General features: G+C 35.3%; 1 protein-coding gene across 1 annotated transcript; it reads left to right on the top strand.

Moving 5' to 3' along the window:
- The first annotated feature begins 4,124 nt into the window (after nucleotides 1-4,124).
- LOC127421873 (homeobox protein MOX-2-like) lies at nucleotides 4,125-23,703 on the top strand. Its single transcript, XM_051665060.1, has 3 exons — nucleotides 4,125-4,975; nucleotides 15,346-15,518; nucleotides 20,940-23,703. Exons 1-3 carry the CDS (start codon nucleotides 4,474-4,476, stop codon nucleotides 21,159-21,161), a joined length of 897 nt encoding a protein of 298 aa, XP_051521020.1. The 5' UTR covers nucleotides 4,125-4,473; the 3' UTR covers nucleotides 21,162-23,703.
- The last annotated feature ends 1,095 nt before the right edge of the window (nucleotides 23,704-24,798 follow it).

The following is a 24,798-nucleotide window of genomic DNA, read 5'->3' as shown; positions in this document are numbered from 1 at the left end:
CAATTATTCAGCACTGCGTTATCATAAAACATTTGTTTTGTGCTTTTAACTTTAAATTAATCAAGCCTACCAGACAGTTGATCTTAATTAAGAAAAGGCAGGTAAACTGATCCGTGATGATACTTTATCAGGACTGAATGATTCTCAGTGTATTTTTTTTAGAATCATATCACAGTTCAGAGAGTGTGTGGTTAAACTGTCCAACAGATGCTCTCCGAGATATTTACGGAACATTAAACACTTTAGATCTTAATAGTACCATAACTGTGTAACCCGCTTTACAGAACATAATCAATATGTTTTAAAAGCTTTTCTTAAAGATCTGAAGAATTTGCATTGTGCTTTTAGAGATTTATTTTGAATTGATTGAAGTGTAAATTATGTAAATCACCAAAAAAGTTTCCTGTTTAGTGGTTTATACAATTTGGTTATGTATATTAATAAAACATTTAATATGCTATCAGTATTACATGCTACCAGTTGCCCCATAGCTTGAGTTAAATGTACAACACAAATCTGTGTAGTATTAAACTTTTTTTATCAGATTTAAATTCAGGCAACACTTTTATGAGCCAGCTGTCTTTAAAACATTATTTTCAAACAGTGTATAAAAAGCGTTCCAATTTAAATAATTGTATTACAAAAGATTCAATTACCCAATATCAAATCAAAATATGATAATTCAATAAATAACACACACACACACACACACACACACACACACACACACACACACACACACACATATATATATATATATATATATATATATATATATATATATATATATATATATATATATATAGGGTTAGGATTATATATATACAGTATCTATCTATCTATCTATCTATATTTACAGTATATATAATATGTAATAAATATATTATGAGATGTTATTTTTGCATACATTATCTAAAGAGTTTGAAGAGTGTTTATAAATTGGGGGAAAAAACATCATAAGTGGTTTTTTGTTTTTTTTTTACAAAATGAATGCACAGGTATCATGGGTGCAAGAGAAAAAAACACGTGTTCTTCATTGGAAGTGAAATTTCTATAGTCTGTAAAGTGAGCAGTTCAGGAGAGCTAGGCTTTCAGATTTCAAAATTGTATATTTTAGTGCAACAATAGCACAAATTCATCCCATTGTTAAAGTTAATAAATTGTATAATAGTAATTTCTTCTATGAAAATTATGCAACAACTTTGACAAGCAGTTGAGTGTAAAAGCTCATTAAAATATTGTATACATTCTACTATATATGCTGTAGAAAAAATGTCAGAACATATATTGTAATCACAAAAATGTTCTGGATGAAAAAATTATAATAAAAAAATAAATAAAATAATGGACATTTGAGGGCCCAGTAGATTTTTACATTGGCAAGACAATACAGAGATATGAAACATCCTTTCAAAGTCTGCTTTTAATTCCATTTACCCATTAGGACAAATCTGTTGCAGATATGTGAAGAAAACAGATGTGATGTCACTTGACAGATAAAGAGCATTAAACATAATCCTATCTGAGATAAGACATTTCAACTGTTTGTAAATCTTTATTCTGCTATGAAAATATATTATTTAGCTTAGCTTAGAGAAAGGTTCTTATCATTTTTGCATGTATATAAAATGTACAGTACAATAGGAATTTTTCAAATGTTGAAATTTCGCTATAAAGAATAGTACAGGTTTGACTTCCTTTGTTTGAAATGCTTTGCTTTTCTACTCAGATTGTAAGGGGCTAATATATTTGTTATCTTTTCATTTAAATTAAGTTATCACTCTCAATCTTTATAGATCCTTGTTAACTGTTGCACGCTGACTGATTTAGCCTGTCCGTCAAATTCAAAGAATCTGCAAATATTCTCTTTAGACGTCTTTGTAGTTAATAGACATTTATGTCTTTTCTCTCTCACCCACTTTCTTTTTCTCTTGCCCTCTGTTGTCTGTCTTCAAATGCCAATCTTTCCCTGTCTGTCATTTCAAACGTGAAAACCCCTTCAAATCATCAGTACAGATCACAGCCTTCTCAAAGTGTTCTTGTTGCTTTGTGTGAGATCAGATCAGGGCTCTGTAAACCATGCCACAGGGCACCTCCGTAAGCATGAAACCATGGTAGATAGAGAAACCACATGCGAAAACAAACCTTGTGTGAACCACATCCACGCTCCCCAGCATGATAAATTGACTGTAATGAACAAAATAAACAGAGAATTTGGAGTACTCACCCAAGACGTTGGCAGTGTGAAACCACGCTCTGAGGGATGAGAATGACCGTCTCTCTCTCTCTTGACTCTCTCTAAATAAGGCCCTGACTCCAGACTCATTCCCCCATCTGCTAAAGCTATTTCCCCCAAGAAGGCATCTGATTTCCTTTCGTTCTTTCACCCATGAGCAGAGAAAGGCCCTGCTCTCTGTGCCGTTACAACCATTTCTGTCTCTGTAGGTGAAACCTTTGGGAAATCTTGAATGATGATGCTGCTCTGTTTTGCTTGAGTAGTGTGGGCCGCAATGATTGGTTTGTTAGTTCTATTAGAACAATGATTCACTAGCACCACAAAAACAGCGAATGTTTATTCCATTAAGAAACATTTAAAAAATGTCAGTGAAAAGTTGTTGGATGCATATTTTATAAGAAATTACAATATAATACAATAATAATGCATTATAATAACTCAGATATGAATGAATTAGAAAAGTGTGAAGGAATAATCAAGATTAGCCTAATTTGGTGTTTGTAAAGTCAAAATGAAAAAAATCATGAAGATTTTATGACTTGGAATATAAAACATTTTACACTTGATATTTTACACTTGATTTATCACATACTATTAGGGCCGATTTCCATCCGTTTTCGTAAATTGCTAACATTGCAATTTAAATGTAATTCTTTATTGTCAACTGAGAATGCAATTAGAGTCAGACATAAACTGAAACCAAAAGAATGAAGTCTTTATTGTAAAAAAATAATTGTAAAAATTCTGTTTTAATATGTATCAATAGATGATAGATAACACACATTGATACTAAAATAGATCAATAACTTTGTTAAACAATAAAACAAGGATTCATCTAAGACAACTAATATAAGCAAATCATAAATAAGCTCCATAAAGCTACAGAAAAGCATTGTAAAATAAAGCAGAAGAGAGTATGTTTATTTTTAGTAATTTAAAGAATTCTATCGTCAAATTAATTTTAGCGTGTTATTATCTTTTATTAAAAATGTATGACGTGTATGTCTAAAATGTTGTTTACACTGCTTTTGAGTTATTTGATAAAGTTATGCATATTGATTATCCAGTTGGAGAGGAAGTATATTAATTTGCATCTATCTAAAATATCAAAGTAAAGAAAAAAATACCAAATGCAAACATGTAAATGCAATTTGATGATAGATAGATAGATAGATAGATAGATAGATAGATAGTAATAATCACAGATATATATTTAAGTTTCTATTTCACAGTTGAATCTTAAATTACTCAATATATCCTAAAAGAGTTCTTGACAAGTAATTTCTAACTAAATACAAGTTATAGCTGAAAACAAGTTATTTCATAATTTCAGTTGAGTGTTTAATTCTTTGTCAATGTTGTAAGGTTTGGACCGCACAAATAATATTGAGGAGCAACGCCGTGCTTGCAGTCGTACTCCCATTTTAAAAAGATCTACTGCCAAGTGGCTTCCAGCAATGGGCCCCTGTTCTCTAAATCATCTTCACAACAGTGGAGAAAGTGTGCTAAAGATCAACAATCCATTAACACTATTAACCCCACTCAGCTGCCCCTGACCTTCTCAACAAATCTCCCTTTTGTCTTCTGGAACAAAATAATTAAAAATCCAAAGCAACAGAAAGATTAAAAAAAAAAAAAAAAAGAAAAAAGAAAGAGATTTGGAAGAAGTTCTGAGGGCCAAAATCTGAATTGAACTGCCTATTATTTCCTAACCCAAGTATTTCATTTTAACAAGTATTTATATTTATCATGCTGTCGGACTGGCCGATTCTGTGCGTGTGGACTGTTGTGGCGGTTCTGTGACCCAGCCTCCCTCTCATGTTACAGCCCTATTTATAACATCTCCCACCCCTCCTTCCTCCACAGACTCTCCTTTGCAGTCCCAGCCCATCGCCCAAAACTCCAGCCACTGTTAGGAAGCACCTTTCCCTCTCAGCTGGGCCGCAGTCTACGCTAGACTGTCAGCTGAGATCCAGCTCTCATCCTCTGAGCTGTTGCTGAGCTGAGGTGCTGCTGGCAACTTTTGGTCTCGATGTGCACGGGATTATCAGACGTGCATATTTTTTTCTTTTGTTTTGTCTTTTTTTCAAGGAGACATTGTTTGAAGTGAGAAGCAGAGGAGCATTTTGTGTGACGTTTTTTGTGGTGTTTTGTTTTTAATTACCCTTTTTTTGTCGTTCCTTTGGGAAATTGTGCTGTGGTTTTTGCTTCATCCTTGCACCGGTTTCTTGCATGCAATGGATCACACTTTGTTCGGCTGTTTGCGCAGCCCCCACGCCCCTCCACAGGCCCTGCACCCTGCTTTCACCCTTCACGGACGCTCCGAGCATCTCTCCACCTACCCTGACCTCTCCACCAACTCCCCCTCTTCTACCTGCATCGTGAGTGGGTACCCAGGTGAGGAGGGGGGACTCTTTGGGGGACACGGGCATCAGCGAGGGCCACACCTCTCCCAGCAGCATCACCATCTACCCCAACCACAGCAAATGGGCTGGCACATACCCCAGGTGCCCAGCGCCTCACCCGCCAGTGCCCGCCTGGGACTAGGCATCTCGGCCCCTGATTCAGGCTCTTCAGCCATGGGTCCCGGGGGCCCGAGCCTTTGTGCCAGTACACCGAGCCTCAGTGGAGGAGTGCCTTCAGGGGCCACCTGTGTGCCCGGTGGGGATTTGGGGCATCATACGATGTCCCCAGCTGAAGCAGAGAAAAGGAATAGCAAACGGAGAAGTGACAGCTCTGGTAAGAGACAGGCTGATTTTCATTTTGATCTAAGCAATCTTAAGTTTCAAATCAAAATATACATTTTTAGATTTTTTTTCCTACTAAATATTGTCAGATTATATTCCAAAATATTGTTCAGGATATCTCTTTATGTTTATAATTAAAATAGTCAAATTATATGAAAGAATTATTAAAAACATAATAAACTAAACTTTAACTCCTTCAGAAAGTGGCATTGTCTAAAATATTTGCCTTTTATAATTTACATAAACTCAGAAGCATATTACATCATACCTTTTTTAATACATTTCCTTCTGAACGTTTTCCACAATTTCACTCATTTTGCCATCACTGATTGGTTATACATTCCCTATTAAATACAAAATATTTTTTTGTTCTTTAGAAAAATTGACCTCTTTTCCTTTTTGCATTTTATCGAGAGCATTTTACTGTACATAATGCCTTTTCTGGAATATCACTTCTTTTTCGACATCACTGATTGCTTTCTTTTTTTTCTACATTAAATATAAAAGGTTTTTATTAATGCAGCCACGTTTGTTTTTATTGTAATTAAAAGAGATTAATGAGTCACAATCCATTTTAACAGCCCTCACAATCAGGCTGAGTGCAGAACTAGTGTTTTTGGAAAATTACTCTCCCACTGTTTGGAAACGCGGAGTGTTGTTCTTGCGCGCAAGAGTTTTGTAGGTGTTGGCTGACACGCATAGAAGCAATTACTTTTGCTAGCAAAGGGAAGATTGTAACTCTTGTGTGGGCATTTAACTGCACGCATGATTCATATTGAGTCTCATCTGTTTCATCTCCTCACTTTTTTGGCAAGCAGAAAATAAGGGTTGCGGTGCAAAAACAAATGCCATGGCGTGAGAAAGAGAACATGGATGGCTGTGTTGGCATTGAACTCCAAAAGAAAAACGTTAGATGTCAGATGTGCTGCAATCAGCTTTCTGTTTGAATATAATTTGTTCATACATTTGAATATACAGTTGGGAATATACAGATACTTTATTCTTGGGCCGAGAGATATGAGGTAAATTAAAGGTTTTATGCACTGCCAAAAAAGTTGTTTTATCTGATGGGCATCAAAACCCCCACAAATCTTTTATTTGTTTTCTCTGGAATCATTGCTGCTACTGTCAAAAATAAATATAACAATGAATAAAATGGAGCATAAAATTTATTTTATGAAATTTGAACTACATTCTGCCCTTTAAAATAAAGTTCATGTCCACTTGAATGTAGATGTTGAATTATTCTCATTTGTGCCAACCCAAAATTAACATAAAATAAACACACTTGTACCTTGGCTGGAAAGGTCTCACCGAATTGGACTACACATTACAAATTCGTGCATTCAGGCCTACCTGAATCCACAGGCCTACAAAACCAGATTTATTTGAAAATAGTTATTAACATTTAATAGGGTAACTAATCAATATTCTTTACATATATATATATATATATATATATATATATATATATATATATATATATATATATATATATATATATATATATAAAAAAAAATATATAATCATCTTTGTGTATAAGCATACACTTTGTTTCGGCTTTGCCACTGTGGTTGTGAGATTTGACCATATAGTGGAGTTTAAACTACCTGCGAAATTCCAAAAGCTGATCTTGGTTGTTGCCTTTATACTGTTTATTGCTACTGTTCATTTTACTTACTTTCCCAACAAAAACTAAACTACATTAAGACCTCAATTTATTTATTATTTTCCCACAAAACTGTGCATTTGCGACTTTGCTCATCCCAAATGCAAAATGAAAATCCCATTGCTTGTGTTGGTGGCAATTGAAAAACAAATATCAATGTTGCATGTGATTTAAATAGGCCTATTTTAATATCCTCATGCTTTCTTTCAAGATGAATTGTCACTCATCTTACCAGCCATTTTTAACTGGCATAGCTACTGTAAGTGAAAGACTGTGCTTTGTAGTGTTATTATAATTCAAATGAGCATCAAACAATGAAACGAGATGATTGCTGTGAGCTTGTAATAATGAAAGTATACTAACATATTTTAAAATTAATTCTAAGACTGTCTGGTTTATAAAAAGAATGTGTAGAAATCCCACTTGACTTTGCATATCTAATAAAATAACACATGACTGGTTTAGCTAGAAGGCAACAGCCTACAAGTTTTGTTTCATGTGGGTCTGCATGATATTCATTTTGGTTTTCTTTCTTTCACCAATAAAGCACAACCACAATGTGTGTAACTAGAATATTAAATTAAATGTCTAAATTTTCTTTGTAACTGTAGTTTTTTAAATCACCTTTGAAAGCTTAGGCCATTCCACTCCTTTTCTTCCAGGTCCCTGTTTTGTTTTTAAAGGAAAGATAAAAGTTAAGGCCCAGACCTAATTGCTGTGGTGTAACTACCATGTCATAATGCCGGGAAAAAGTTGACTTAAGTTGGAGCAGCTCTGTTCACACAAAGCTGCTTGTGTTGTTTTTTCTCACTCCACAATGGCTGTGTTGAACCCGCAGTAAATTCGCCTTTCTGCGTTTGCTTAATCGAACCCACATTCATCCAAACTCTTTGCAGCCATATGCTGTGTTGGGCAAAATCACAGAAATTTCAGATGAAAATGGATAAGATGAACATAGTCATAACTGTTGCAATGGACCATATGATGCACAAACTCTCAAAGTTTACTCAGTAGTTAAAAATGTCTTAATCAAAATATTAAGCCGAGTGTCATCTGCAAACAAATAATAATGCCTTACTAGATGTTTTCTCAGAACTAACTTTACAATTATGGTCATTCTTGCAAAGTCATTACCCTTACCTAATTGAATTGAAGAAAAGTATTTACAAGAAATGTAATGTTCTTCATTCAAATGAAGTCAGTTTCATTGAGCCAACATGATTTAGTTGGATTAGGTCAAATTAATGCACTATAGTATTTTTAACTCTACTTAATTAGGTTCGTGAAAAACTCAATTCACTAAGGTTTATTTAATAAATGTTCTTATGTTGGTCCAACTTAATTTATTTAATTAACATCAGTATATGCCAGGTGAACAAGTGTAAGGACAGTGAAACTGTTGTACTATCAATTTAATAGCAAGTGCTTAGAGAGCTGAGCAGCACTCAAGTCAAGTATCACTTGAATGTCAGTGTCCATCCTCAAACTAAGCTCAAGCGCCATTCTTCACCACAATGGTAACCCACAAAACTCCAGCATAACAGACACTTTTTTTAAACCCTTTAAGCTCTGAATGTGTTTTTAACAATTTCCTGTTTCAGTGGCATGCCCAAAATTAAAGGCTTGTAACTCTACATACAACAAAACAAAGGGGCTCAATTGTTTGGTATAATTATTATATATATATATATATATATATATATATATATATATATATATATATATATATATATATATATATATATATATATAATGATATTGATAATGATAAATTATGAAACTCTTATCATAAGAAACTGCTGGAAAAATCACTAAAAACTTGAACCAAAAATTAACTTGTTTTCTAATTTTTCAGATTTGAAATGATATATCTCAGGGTGCAAATAAGGTAGCTCCGAAAAACTGCTTTTGTTTTGTTCCCAATCGTGTCACCTGTAACTGAGTAAAAGTTTATGTTGATAAGACAGAAAAATCTAAAGTTATATCATTACAAAAATTATTCATCATTGTGTCCAAAGTGTCTCACCAAACAAAACAAAAAAACATTGTAATTATACATAAGAACTTATTACGCATGCAAAGACAACCTTGACTAAATGTTATGCTCTCTCTCCAAAGCATGCAGGCATGAGTAACAAGATGTCATTCAGTTCCATTCTGTGTCATTTGAGCTATCATTGAGTCGTGTGTCATGTACTTGGTGCCATCTCCTGGTGGTCACATGTAATTAGAGTGAACGATCCTCTCTGCCCCTTATTTGAATGACTTCCACCTCTGGTTGCAGCGATCTGAATCCTAATACGACTGTTCCAGGTGTTCCATGATGCTGGAAAATGTACTACATAATTTCCAATGAAGTCATCTGATCCAGGAAAGCTAACGAGTTTTAGCCAGATAGCACATTATGTACTGTGTGCACATTATGTTTGTGTGGATTATCTAATGATCTATGCATCTGATTATGTTGTGTGTGGGCCTTTTTACTGGGAATCTCCACCTTTAAGTAGTGGTATGTGATATTTTATGTTCTGTTTATATTTCGTGAAGTTATAAGCAAAGACGTGGGTTATCAGCAACACCTGTTTATATATAACATATGTGTCAAAGACATGTACTTATCTATTACTCCCTATATTTTTTCTGTGAGTGAAAAAATAGGCTGACTGTATTCCACACTTTGAGAACTTTCCAATAACATATTACACATTGCTATTTGATCAGTTTGATGTTTTTACCAATTGCAGAAATAGCTTACAAGCTTTAAAACGATACCTATTTTGTGTTGGTCAAAACTGTAATTATTAATATTTTGATCACAGTGGGCCAATATGTGCTTAAAGGGTTAAATACCAATGTAATACAACAATAAACATTAACAAATCTCCTCCTATTCTCCTCTTACAAGTCCCCTGCCCAGTTTCATTAATGCTACATTAACACCACTATTATGTAGTAGTAATTATGTAGTCCCAACTCAAATGGATTAAGTAAACTGCCATTTTACAAATTTAAATGGATAGAATGCAATGAAATCAAGTTGTGACATAAATATTCTAGAATTGGGTTGCTTTAGTTTATTTTAATTAATTAGCTTGAACAAGCTGCCAAAATTCTTTTTTGATTGTAACAAACTCTTGCCCAGGTTATTTTTAAGGGGATGAAGTTAGCTCCCCTAAAGTTTATACAGGCACTCGGTAGAATATAAGTTCCTCTAATGTTTGACAACCAGAAAGTGTCACAATACTTTTAATTTTGAACACTATATCTATTATTTCAAACTTAACAAACTGATTTTCGTGAAATGTTTCATTTATGCAAAGTATGTCTTTAAAATAAATACCACTTGCAATAACATTCATACATTTTTAATTGTAACTTGAGTGTCAAAATACTTTTTGGGGCCACTGTACAATTCTAGGTATTTTCTCCCTCTGTCATTGGGCGCCTGGGCAAATCTCGACCTGTAAATGATACCATTTAATAACATGCCTGGCAATGTGTTTATAGCCATCATGACGTACTGTATAGCTGACAGCAGGGATTTGACACTTCATCTGTACATCCACCAACAGTGAGTCCTGCAATGTATTTGGTGTTTAAACAGTCTTATTTTGAAATATCACACTGGTTTTCTAATGGCTCTGTACTGAAATGGCAGAGCAGGTCTCGCATTTGCGGATGGGGCCTCATTAAAGTAGACTCTATTTACAGCTGGGTTTTGGATTGCCAGTTGGATTAGCGCTCACTCCACACCCAGAGATTAATTAACACAAAAGCTTTGTTGCCCTGATGTACTTTTTGCAAGTGTGGCACGGTCTCAAAAATCTACAGCGACTTCTAATCACAAGAAAAACAAGGATGTTTCTTCAGATAATGTCACTTTAGGCCTTGTGGACTTTTAGAAAATAAACATTCTTCAGTAGTTTATTTACTAGTTTATTTGTCTAGTAACAATGTCCAGGAGTGTATATACAGGCACGACAGGAGAATTCTGTCATATTTCTGAACATGTTTCCATTACATCTTACATTCTGTATTATGTTTGATAGCATTCTGTGATGGAAATTACATTTTAAACATTTTTGGAATAAAATGGCAGACTAATTTGTCTTGCTAAGGCACATATTAGCTAGCATTTTATGTACACTAAAAACACACATTTAAATAATATATTCACATTTTTGCATATTATTCAAAATTACAGCTTGATTGGAATGACACACAATATTCTGTTGACAAAATATTTTTTTTCCCTCCCACATTTCAGATTTCATCTTATGCATGCTCTTCCCTAATACTGTTGTCTCCTTGGTAACTAAGTACACTAACTGTTGATAACAGTTTATTTGTGGCAAAATTGTTAGTCATGATGGAAATGCTGCCACAACTGAGGAACAGTCGTAGTTTTTATAAAAATTTATAAAAATATTTTTATGCAATAAATATTGAAATGGTTCATGATTATTGCACTCTTTGTTAAGATTATTGTAGTAGTTTTTCAAATGTAATAATTCATATTTTTATTTTATTTATTTTTCCTATTTTTACAGTTACAAAATCTGTGTCTGGGACAAAGATAAAACAATAACTCATAAAATATCTCATAAAAGGCATCTGATAAGTCACAAAACTAAACAATTTTAATGTGACCTTTATATACAGTATATATATATATATATATATATATATATATATATATATATATATATATATATATATAAAAGCTTTAATAAAAATCAACTCATTGATGAGTTCAGTTGAAGAAACACCTGCATTTGTCTTTTTTTATTCTTGCATTTAAAAAAAGAAAAGAAAAAAGAATAATATTTCCTTCCTGTCAAAAACAACAGAAGTGAGCATGTTTCTGAGCGATAATGGTAGGATGGATTGCTGGTTTAATCTGACATTTCCTCACTGACCTTTCATGTTTCCCATTTAAGACTCGACTTAACGGAATTGAGCTCTTGTCCAACACTTACAATAACCAAATGTAATTGTATATATGCTTTAATGTGTTCATGTTCTGTCAATTCTGAAGCTAGGCAAAGTAATTCAATATAACTGATAGAGAAAGAGGAATAAGGGAATAAGAAACACTCCACTGAAAATTGTTGTGAGTTGGCAGCTTGTGAGCCCTGGAGGACGTCTGTTAAATTTTAAGGTAAATACACTAAGGAAATATATTTTTACATATCCTGCAGTACTGTTTTGTTCCATATTAAAACAATAAGGATAGCAGATTCCCTTAACAGCAAGTTAAATTAATTCTTTGGAAAGTGCTCTGGCCAGAGCCAGCTCATTTTGAGAATGTACAGTTACAGTATTTAGCAGTATAGCAGCCAGCAACAGGCACATGAAAACTCACTGCTGGGGCAGACTTTTACCAACAGCTGGTCATTAACAATAGCAGTATCGTGGGGGCCTATGTAGTTTAGCGAGTAAAGACGTTGACTACCACCCCTGGAGTCGTGAGTTCAAATCCAGGGCGTGCTGAGTGACTCCAACCAGGTCTCCTAAGCAACCAAATTGGCCTGGTTGCTAGGGAGGGTAGAGTCACATGGAGTAACCTCCTCGTGGTTGCTATATGTGGTTCTCGCTCTCGGTGGTGCATGTGGTGAGTTGTGCGTGGATGTTGCGGAGAATAGCGTGAAGCCTCCACACGCGCTATGTCTCCACAGCACCACGTGATAAGATGCGCGGATTGACGGTCTCAGACGCGGAGGCAACTGAGATTCGTCCTCCACCACCTGGATTGAGGCGAGTCACTACGCCACCAGGAGGACTTAGAGCGCATTGGGAATTGGGCATTCCAAATAGGGGAGAAAATAATAATAATAATAATAATTATAAAAACAATAGCAGTATCATAAAAGATGATTGGCAGTGTTCCTTAATCTTCTCTGCTTTCCTTTATGACATTATTGGGATTTCAACCCTGTAGTAGCCCTGCTATTTTTAAAATATGAGAGATTGCATTGAAATGTATTAAGGTTAAAGCCTGCTATCTGTGGTTAGAAAGAGCACGACATTATTTGCAAATAGTTCTGATTTGAAGATAGGTGATAGGTTGATCAGTGGTTGCTAAGGCATTACTGAATGGTTGCTTGCTGACTCAAGTCAAAAGAGACCAATCCCCAAGTCTCAATGATATCCTGATACCTGGATACGTATGGGAACCTTTTCAATGAAAGTCTATGAGAGTTTCCAATGTTCTTTCATTTCAGGTTTGATTTTTCATTACATGTACAATTTGTAAGTACTCTAATTATCATCTTATTTTACTAAAAAATAAAGGGTTTAAAACTGTAAAATAATTGCACAGTACTACCGTTCATATATAGTTAGCGCTCTTTCCAGATGAGATTGTGTTTAGTGTGAAAAACAAGACTGTGGCAATGTTGGGGAGGTGCTGAATATCTGCTGTACTCTACAGGGTCTTTCTTGACCCAAACAAAATGGTTGCTTGGAATTTTCTCCCATAAGGGTTAAATACAGTGCAGTACCATTTCAGATTAACCCCTTAAACTCTGGTGCATTTTTGGGCTGCCACCTGCAATTTTTCACACTCAAATTTAAAAGCTCACCATTCACACATACTGTGGACTAGCTGCAAGAAATTGGTCTATTTTTTTCAGAACACCTCCCAAATAAAAAATAAAAAAAGACTCCAATTATTCATAAAAACAAATATTGTATATGTTCACAATCTTATATATATATAAAAAAATATACATATATATTTTTTGTTTGTTTGCTGTTGTCCTAACTTTGTAAGCATGTAATTCTGGTTCTTTTAACTCCATTTCCCTTTAAACAGTCCTATTTTATTCCATCAGATGACAGCAAGTACTAGAAAAAATATTTTTCCTCTATCAATGGAAGCTGCCTTCTAGTGGAATAAAATAAGGCTTTTTAAAGGAAATTTCTATCACAAAATCAGATCTGAAATATAATATAGGTGGTGCTCTAACGGATTTTAGCCCTCACAGATGTGCATGTCCATAGACATTCAGTCTAATTTTCAGTTCATGCACCGCCCCCAATGTTTCATAAAATATCTCGGCCTCTGAGTGGACTAGAAGCTCAATCTAGGTGGCATTAGAAATCTGAGATCCTCCCCTTTGCGATGATATAAAACACTTTATAACCAATAGTCGATAACACATTTTTCAGATAATTTGTTTAGCAAGCTTCCTTTACTGCTGGACTGCATATTTTGTTCTGGACATCTTAGATATAACACTAGAATATTCACCCATGAAAGCTCAGATAAAGTGTTTACAGATAAGTAAAAAATGGCTCATTTTGTAGAAAACTGCCTAAGGTAAAAGCAGATATAAAATTTTTGGCTACTTGGGGCTTACAGCTGCTTTGATCGGCACATAAAAAATACTTTTGTATTTGATGTTTTACAGAAATCATAATCACTTTGTGATTTTTTTGAAAACTGTGGTATTAACTCAACAAAACAAACTGCTCTCTTAAATATGCTGGGTTAAAAATAGCCCATATTGGGTTGTTTTTAGCCCAGACGTTGTTTAAATATGGGACAGAATGCACGTTGGGCTAAACTAACCCAGCAGTTAAGTTTGTTCATTTTAACCCAGCAAATGGCTTATTTATTCAACCCAAATGCTGGTTCATTTTTACAGGAATGCTGGGTTAATTTGATAAGTGGGTTAATATTTTTAGATTGTTTTATCCTAAAACAATATTGTAAATCACTGCCCCCTTCGGCATATCGCGGCGCCGTTTTGTGGCCTGTTCTGCATAACGTGGCGGCCCATTTCAGCTTATTGTGGCCCATTCGGCCCCGTTTCGTGGCCGGCCCTTCAGGAAAAGTTCTGGTTCTCCCGATGGCCAGTCCGCCCCTGGCCATCAGAATACTGGAAGCGTGGTTAATAAATGTAAATGTTTCTATGCACCAGTTTGTGATTTTTTACACAAGTGATTGCCTCACTGCCAGGGGTGGACAAACCTTATTTCACAGAATAAATCCTCCAATTTGTCCACACTAAGAACCGCTAACTCCTGTACATGATCCAAAAAGCCCACGTCAGGTAACTCATCAGCTGGGCTGTTCTTTTTTTCATTCTTCTGACTTTAACGTTTTAAGCATAAACTTATTTCACGATATAGCTGCCCCCCCCCCTACATTGTAGGTGGTTAGTGAATAAGTGGTAATACTTTACAATAAGGTTTTATTATTTTTTCATCTTTATCTTAATGTTTTGTTTAATGTTAGTTTTTTAAAAATACAATTGATCATTGTTAGTTCATGTTAGTTCATAGCGCATTAACTAATGTTAACTTATACAACTTTTAAATAAAAAAAATTAGTTATAAGTATTAGTATATGTTGAAATTATCATTAGCAAAGATTATGAAATGAGGTAAAATTATTGTTTACTGTTTGTTTATGTTAACTAATTTAGTTAACTAATGTTAACAAATAGAACCTCATTTTAAAGTGTTACAGAATAAGTTGCAGGTTTTTTCCACTGAAGAATAAGTGGTGTAACTCTTTAGTAAATTCACCCCTTAATTGTGTTCTCTATTTCTAAAGCAAAATTTGATGTGGAATCTAATGGATTATGGCTCAAAAAGCTAGGTGACTGTTTACCATTACTGCTGTTTGTATGTCAGAATATATGGCAATATTTTCTTTTACTCTTTTGTTTTTCTTTTTTAAGAGTCCCAAGATGGGAATTACAAATCAGACGTGAGCAGCAAGCCAAGGAAAGAGCGGACAGCATTTACAAAAGAACAGATTCGAGAACTGGAGGCAGAATTTGCTCATCACAACTATTTGACGAGACTCAGGCGGTATGAAATCGCTGTAAACCTGGATCTCACGGAAAGGCAGGTGAGTCTCTGACCGCAACTTCATACTTGTTCATCTATCATTCTGTCAGAGGCAACTGTCGTTTTTATTTGGGTTGAATTCTTCTCTGTTCAGCTGTGGCTATAGAGTTGGACTATCATATTCCAGATGTTTCTACAAGAGCTCTCTTTTTGGCTATAGTCAAATAATGGGAGAGGCAAAGGAAGTTCTGTCCACCAAGTCACTTCCGCTTTCCCGCTCCATCGCACAAATTGGTCTATGTGGGAAGGCACTTCCTACAACCATATGTAAAATAAATAGCACATGAAGCTTTATTTGGAGCAAAAGAAATATGGGACGTTCGGAACTTTGATGTTTTACAGAAAAACTTTGTAATCTTATTAAACCATTGAAGTTTATTGACTCCTAAAGACATGGCTGACTTAATGTTTGCTGTTTTTGAAATGACATCATTGTCAGATCTTTCAGTCATTCTTCAAAACACCATTTATCATCTTTGAGCATTATTAACTATTCAAAGAGCCATGTGAGGACTGTATAGGACACTGAACATGGGATAAGCCAGTGATAATTGCAAAACAAGCCCAGACCCGGGGTGATCAGGACCTCGACACAAATTATCACCTCGAAGAGGTTTTATGTTATGATAATAACTGTCTGACTGTACAGTAATTCATATTATTACATGGTTACTTACCAAAAAAGTAAATAATCTGACATAAAATATTTGAAAGTTGAAATTAGTTGGAAGAAGAAAGAATAATACAAGTACTGCAAGAAACATGAGCACATTATAGGAGATTGGTTGCCAGAGTCAAAGGGTCAAATACACAGTTTGGCGGTCATTTCATAAAAAATATTTCACCACACCATTCCATAACTGACCAATCAGAAGTAAGTATTAAAGAGAAGCATGTTATAAGTTGCAGTATTCTCGGTGAAAAATTTATTTCATTACAGTTCGCCATACCTCCTAATTTTCATCAGGCTTTGAAACTTGCCCAGGATCACTCAAGGCAGTGACATCTGTGGCCTTATATTATGATACATTCTCTCGGGATACATTCCCTAGGCTTAGAATAAAAAACCTTGCCACACGACAAGTAAGCAAATCCGTCTTGTGCAACATGATCTGTGTGTGAACCTGCTGCGGAGTTCATGACTTTCGTGACAGCAGTAATATTATGACTTTATAGGGGCCACCAACACTGTGCACACTATTCACACAATAATACTTGTCATAATAATTTCACACAGCCTAATCAAAATGATCAGATCTTTGGTTAACTTTATATTTTTGGTCTGCATTTTGTCTAATGACTTGGCAAGAGGATATTAGCTAACTTGTGAGCAGTAAATTATAGGACTATAAGTCTCCAGACTGAGATAAAAATTGCAAATGATACAGGTATATTTTAAGGGTGGCGGTCTTACAGTGCTGACAGTATGGAACTTGGGTGGCCAACTGAATAAACAGTTTTCAACCATGGAGAAGACTTTAAAAAACAATTAAGTACACCACTTGTCAAAAGTTTGGACACACCTTCTCATTCTTCATTGTTGGTATTGTCCACCTTTTAATAAAGTCATCAAAATTGTAAAATAACACACATGCCAATTTCTATTTTGGTTGGAATAAACCCTTTAAGACACCAGCTCCAACAGTTTTAAAATGTTCTGAACCATCTGGTCAGCAGGAAACAGATTTGGGGAAAAAGGAAAACAATATGCCAGAATAAGACTCAACAGCAACAAATGAATGAATGAGGACAGTGCATCGGTCACTTGCTTGAGTATGGGAATTATGTAGTGACCAATTTTTTTTATATGTCTCATATTTTAGCTTCTTCAAAGTAGACACCCTTTGCCTAGATTACAGCTCTGCACACTGGACATTCTCTCAATCAACTTCTTGAGGTATCCATTTGGTATGCTAGACACTTGTTGCTTCCAACATGATCTCATCATGAGTAAGCCATTTTTTCTTAAAGTGTGGTTCGAGCACATATACATTTGCTTAGGTTTGAATAGACACTGAAACGTACAAAACTGTCGTATTGACAACATCTAAAACGTAAATCATTAAACGAACAAACAACTTTAGAGACGTACAAATGTTTACAAATCCTTATTGAATCCATTTATATTGAATTTGTGAAATTAATTGGTTTATTTTATTGTATTAATAATTAATGAGATTTAATCGGTCACATTTAACACATTTATTTCATTTGAAATAATAACGGTTTCATTCTGTTCTGTGTGATTTCTGGTGCCGTATTCGACTCATTTAGAAGGATCCCATCACTTTAACCCTTGTGTTGTGGTCGTTTGTGCTAACACCTTTTGTGTTCCGGGTCAAAAATGAATGGCCCACTAACATTGTTAATAAATCTCTCATATTGCATAAATTATCCCAAGATATTGCATGAGATCTTTTTGTCAACTTCTTTTTTAGTAATTATGTTTTTTTGAAAGTTTGTTGGAAAGGTCTCAATTAGTAAACTGCAATGAGTACATCTGTTTCACTCAGAGGCCAAACTGCAGTGAGTATTAGTGTATGAAATTCCCACTGACACACATACTGTAAATAAAATAACCAGGAGTGTCTTTTTGTCACGTTTTTCCTTATTACTTCCTGAAACATACATATAATATAGACCACGACATATTGTAACTTACAGCAGACTATCCCAGTTCAAATGAGCCCAAACACAACATAATGTGATAAGTAGATCTTGAAATATTCCTCAAAGAGTGTACATGGAAAGACGATTAAAAAAAGGGAGCTCAACACACGTTATGTGTGCGTGCGCACATGTCCAAATATATGCTCATAAAAGGATTGGGACGCTTCTGAACATTTAATATTTCTGTATTTTGTAGTCTAATCCATTTATTTCCAAATGGCCGGTCATGTTAGACCGGGAACACCACAGATGTAACAAAGTGAAACAAAACCAATCAAATTTTATAAAAATGATCTAAAAAAAAAGCATTATGTGTTCAGATGCCCTGTGTGAACAAAGTCATGGAATTTTATTCCAACTGGATGAAATAAACTAGTTTTCAATAAACAGTTTTGACTGTTAACCAAGACTAAACTTTGAAATGTTAAAATTAATAAAAATTCTGTAATTTTTAAATCATTAGTTAATTTTAAAAAAAATTATTTTACTATTATATAATAGTATAATTTTAACTAAACTTATTGAAACTGTATATTTAACTGCCTGTTTCGCTTTTTATATAGTTGAAATCAATATATTTTTTCAATCAATTTATTGCTGATCAGCCTTGGATTTAGAGGGTATGGTTAAGGGATCAAAAATACATATAAAATAGTAAAATTATTATTATAAAAATATATTCATAAATATTTTTTCAATATTTCAAAGCTGCAAATAGTAAAAAATGTCCATATTGTACGTTTCAGTGTCTATCCATATCCAAACGTACAACAGAGTATGTTTAAATGTAATGTACAAATACCTATGAATAATAATGAGATCAGGCACCAATATCTGGTCCAACTCAAAATCAAAAGGTTTTTAAGGTCACAAGAAACATTTCTGTCAAGTGAGTCCAAACTTTTGACAGGTAATGTATGTCTTAAGAGTTTTCCTTGCGAGTCCTAGAAACTTAAACTTAATGAATCATTGTGTCTACAATTTGAGTGAAAAATTTGATTTTGAATAGACTTAATGCGACAAATAGGCATCAACCATAAACTTTGATTCCTATATGGATAAGTAACTTCAAATGACATCAGTTTACGGATTTGAGCAATATTGATTCTATTCAGCCTGGTATTCCTTTAGTCTGACTACATCTGAAGCATTTAGCTTGTGATCGATGGCGAGGCACACTTCCCCCAAAACCAAACACTAACTAAGCTTCCTCATCATGTGACCCTCATCTACAACATTATACCCAGCCAAAAATAAATGTAAGTGTATGGTGGCCTGATCCCCCAACAAGCCTTACTTGCACTGCAGCGACCGTTTAAGAAACAGCCAAATCATCATTCTGGGACACGTAAATACTGGATCTGACTTAACTCATAAGGAAAAGAAGGAAACGTTTGATGCCACAGAACAGATGGGCTTAGTTTTTTAGGCCGTGCTGATCTGGAAATAACTGCCAGATGTACAGTATAGGGGGGACCTGGTCTAGTTGTCATACTTTTTACTCCAATGAACATTATTCAGGGTAGGTGTATTTTTTAAATTCATTTTCTGTGAAAGTGTATTCCAACAATCCCACTGTTACTGTCTAGGAAAAAATATTCAGTTCATTGAACACATATTGTCCTTTTTATGACCACTACATGGGGTATGTTGTCACAATAGAACTTGCCATTAAGCAGCCTATAAACAATTATGAAACGCAAACAATTCACGAAACAGCAAAAATGTAAAAGTATAATGTACTAAAATATTAAACCATTGTTTTGGCCAACAGAAAAATAGGATGATAATGAAATTTAGATTGAAATACAGTATTTGTAAAACAAATTCTCATTTAAGACAGTTTGAACCACATAGATATTTGAGACCAACATACAAAACACTGCTAGAGAAAACTCACATTTATGTAATTGAACTTTTGACTCAAAATCTTATAGTTACTTCCCTGTGTGCCAACTAGACCCAGTCACCCATATATTGGAAATCATGTTGGAACCACTAATTTCCCAAACCTTTTCAGAGAAACATGATCCACTTAGTTAACACCTTAGAATAGCAGGACAGTCAACTGATCACATGGCACATTTACACCTGATTGAGGGATATTAGCTTACTGTGGTTTAGTGAGTCATTGCCTGATCAACTTCTCTAGCTGCTTTGCCAACAACCACAGTAAACAGATCATCTGCGCCAACCAGGCACAATTTGCTGAACTATGTGGACACCCGAACACCACACTCATATGGGCTCATTGAGCATTTAATTTCAAAACAATTGGCATTTTTAATGTGTTGGTCCATTCTAACAGCTTCCACTCTTTTGGGAAAGCTTTCCACTAGATGTTGTTGGAAAATAGCTTTGGGGATTTGCACCCATTCAGACACAAGAGCATCAGTGGGATCAGGTACTGATATAGGGGAACGGAGCCTGACTTGCATTCGCCACTCCAATTCATCCCAAAGGTGTTCAGTGGGGTTCAGATCTGGGCTTTGTGTAGGCCAGTCAAGTTCTTCTTCACCAGACTCAATAAACCATTTCCTTATGGACCTCACTTTGTGAGCGGGGATTGTCATGCTTTGAAGCACACAATTCTTTAGAATGTTGTACTGAATTGAATGCTGTAGCATTAAAAATTGTCTTCACTGGAATAACTGGACCAGCCAAATCCAGAAGCCATCTAGTGTATTATGTACTCTCTCTTTCACTGAGTGGATAACACTGTTTCATAAAGCATGTCTTTCTTCCCCACTAGGTGAAAGTTTGGTTTCAGAACAGACGCATGAAGTGGAAGCGTGTGAAAGGAGGCCAGCAGGGGGCGGTAGCAAGAGAGAAAGAGCTTGTGAATGTGAAAAAGGGGACGTTGCTTCCCTCTGAGTTTTTGGGCATTCCTGGACTCCACCACACACCGGACTCTCTTGTCAACAATGAGGACAGCCACGACAGTGACCAGAGCTCTGAGCATGCTCACTTATGATACACACAGACAGGGGCGTAGATTCCAGGGGGGAGGGGGGAAACAACCCCCCCCCAATAATCAAAACAAGCAAGTACACCCCCCCCCCCCCCCCCATTATTTATACCATAATCTATGGAAACATGTAAATGCTTCACTCTGCAACCTCCTAATGTTTGAGGCAGATCTATGCCCCTTGCATACAAATCAGCCTTTTGATGCTTTTCTGTGGTTGGACTGAGTTAGGCATTATGTTAGGTGCAGAATGTACTAAGAGTACCCACGAACAAACAAGGACTGCACAGCAGACCGCACTTGCCAAATAGGAAGAACTGCACCACATCTCCTTTCAGGAGGACAGTTCCTATGAGCGCTCAAAGTAGCTAGCCTACTAACTGAGTTATACATGCTCATAAATATGTAAAAATTTACACAGGACTGATGTTTTGTATGTGTATTTGGATGATACAGAAAATGTGTGATATTTTGAAATCAGTATTTACAAAGTGAAAGTGCCTTGCTAGTAGTCTGAGAATATGTCCACATTAATCCGGATGCATTTGAAAACAGCGTTTTTGTTTTCAAAATTGTTTTGTTTTGTTTCCATCCACACTGCCGTTTTCAAGCGTTTTCCAAAAGTTGCATGTCCACATTAAAACGTATGAAAACTCTAAAATCCCCTAACTGCACATGCAAAAAATCCCCATGTCCTCATGTTCTATCGCTGAACAGCAATTCCAAGTAAACTTCCAATCGCCTTTGAAGGAATGCAATGTGAAGGTTGTACAAAGTAACATTCATCTTTAACAACACTATCAATGTGAATAGCAGGCACAACGACGCCGCTACAACGTGGGCCGCCATCTCGATTGATTTGGGTTGAATGGATCAAATGACTGCGTCACATGACAACAAATACGTCATTGTTTTCAGATATCTCCGTTTCCCCTGTCCACAATATAACTCGAAAATGTGATTTTCAAATGTATCCACTTGGGCAGGGGCGCATTAATGCACAAGCTTACACTGCCTGAAGCCCAGGGGCTCACAACTCCCAGGGGAGCCCCTTTCACCCCATTCTCCCACATCAACATTCATGGGAGGAGCGCATCTAAATGCGTTCAGTGGAAGAAGCTGTTGTAAACACAGAGATGGTGCTCAACAGTGAAAGTCATCTGTCTAGCGCATGTTTATAGAATAACAGTCCTATCCCCCCACCCACCCCCCTGTTGGTTCGACTGGCAGGAAGGCACCGTGGAACGGTGAGCCCATGGGCCCCGAAGTACCTTAATGCACCCCTGCACTTGGGAGAGCATTTTCGAAAAGCTCTTTTTTCGCTGTCAGAAATGCAGTCTCAGTGTGAACGGAAGGCCAAAACGTAGAAAAAAGGATGTGTTTTCAAATGAAAACGTATTAGTGTGGACGTATCCTGACCGTTTGCGAAGTATTAGTGTGGACGTGTCCTGACCTTTGCGAAAATTTGTACACATTTCAAATGTGCTGCCTTGAAGGTGCTTTAAGTGATATTAGCCATTTCAAAATCCCAATAGTGTCCCGCTGTCAGATTTAGTTGTGATTTTTTTATGCATCTTTAAAATACCCTTCCACTGCTTGTTTACTTGAAAGGTGGAACCTAGCAGTATTAAAAATGACTGGTTGAATCTGGTCAAAACAACATTCCGTTCCGGTGAGAGAATACAGGTGTATGTTTTAGTTTGCACTGTCGAATTCTGTGACTTAATTGATTTCTACTGTATGTTCTTATACAATTTTGATTCAATGGAAATCAATCTCTTAAGCGTGCAGGAGAGTCAAAAACATTGCAGCTAATATTATATCATGTAAATATCAATATTCATAATTTTTATATGCACACAATACCACATGCTTCAAAAATAAAACGTTCTTATGTTGCATGGATGTTTTTTTTATCTGGGGTGAGCTGGTGCAAGACATTGTTGGAAGAATGATTTTAGAAAACTGCTACCAATTACAATGAACTGTACTGACTGCCTGTATCTAATTATTGAAATCTTTATATCAGCTCAGTTTGCTCCAGTTTATGTATTTACATGAGAACATGCATTGTTTTAAACTGTGAATGAGCTTCTCTCATGGCACTCATGAACATACAATGGACATCAGATTTTCACTGAAAATAACTTAATTTTGTGTTTTTTCTCACCAAAACCTATCGTATGGCTTCAGAAGACTTGGAATATGAAGCATTAGTTGCACAGACTACTTTTTAAATACATTTCAGTGCTTTTTTATGCTTTAAAGTGAATGAGTATCATTACAATTTTTCCTTTTGTGTTCCGCATAGGAAAGAAAGTCATACGGGTTTGGGATGACATGAGCATGTGTAAATTAGACAGAATTTTCATTTCTGGGTGAACTGTTCCTTTAATGCTAGTAGTATTTGGCTGGTCGTGTGATGTCAGTATGGTGCCTCCATGATGCAGCCTACCTCCATTAAAAATTTATATGATAGGAGTCTTTTAAAAGTTTTTGGGGTTACAATCATTGTTTTATGTGAGGGTGAATGTCAATGATGATTTATGGAGACAATCTCTACAGGGGCGTAGCAGTTATTTTAAAGTGTGTGTGTGTGTGTATGTGTGTGTGTGTGGGGGGGGATGGGGGGGGGGGCACAGTTGTCAGTAGGTGGCTCGCACAGACCCAACACTTACAGTGCAGTATTAATATATTACAGTATATATTAATATATACTTATAAATATGATATAAGTATCATATTAATATATATATGTATTATTTACTTTTAATATTTGTAGTATTTTAAAGATTCAAGTATTGCAAATTAATTGCAAAACTTTGCAGAATTAGCTGCAAAAATCTTGTGAAGCAATTGCTTCTGTTTCACACATGACAATAAAAGACTGAGCACAAGCTGGTCCTGAATAAATTATTTAATCAATTACAATAATGACAATTGTGCATGTGCACAATTTAATTTTTTCCTCTGTGCTTGTGCATTGTGGGATTTGAATGTATCCAAGTGGCTCAAGTGTTTTGACTACATTCACCAAAATTCGTTCAGATCCATTTAATGATTCATTGACCATTTCTGGTGCTGCCAGAAGGTGGCGACAAATGAGTGACTTGTGTGAAATTAGTTAGTCACTGAATCAAAGATCAGAAGAACATTTTAATCCTTTAAAATGTGTATGTCTACAGACAAGGGCTGTCACGATTATGACTGACGATTAATTGTCAAACAAATAATTGCAATTATGATGATTAATTTTCTGTTTTAGGGCTGTGACAATTAATTGTCTCAGTAAGGGCTTTTACGATTAATTGTCATATAAACTGTCATATGTGCTTTTTTCTGCTTGTTTGCATTATACACCTTAAGAAGTAATTTTTACATATTTACCTTCAAATATATAAATCAAATAAGAAAATATTGATAAACTATGATTTCATTTTAAGGCTTTAAAAACATATGAGTTACATGAGTATCAAAATATTTCTGAATTAAAATATGTCACTCTTTTTGGTCAACTTTAGTTTTGGTCAATTTTAAATTTACACGTGTTTTTTAAACTCATATTTTTATAATAATAATAATAATAATAATAATAATATATAATTCTGTTTATATTCTATTTTTTATTATATTATGCAATAGT

The sequence above is a fragment of the Myxocyprinus asiaticus genome, chromosome 31 (genome assembly GCF_019703515.2).
Source record: "Myxocyprinus asiaticus isolate MX2 ecotype Aquarium Trade chromosome 31, UBuf_Myxa_2, whole genome shotgun sequence".
Classification (NCBI taxonomy): domain Eukaryota; kingdom Metazoa; phylum Chordata; class Actinopteri; order Cypriniformes; family Catostomidae; genus Myxocyprinus; species Myxocyprinus asiaticus.
This window is presented reverse-complemented; position numbering and strand designations above follow the sequence as displayed.

Coding starts and splice junctions, on each gene's coding strand:
- LOC127421873 (XM_051665060.1), top strand. CDS start 4,474: ATGGATCACACTTTGTTCGGCTGTTTGCGCAGCCCCCACGCCCCTCCA. Junction 4,976..15,345: donor ACGGAGAAGTGACAGCTCTG/GTAAGAGACAGG, acceptor TTCTTTTTTAAG/AGTCCCAAGATGGGAATTAC. Junction 15,519..20,939: donor TGGATCTCACGGAAAGGCAG/GTGAGTCTCTGA, acceptor CTTCCCCACTAG/GTGAAAGTTTGGTTTCAGAA.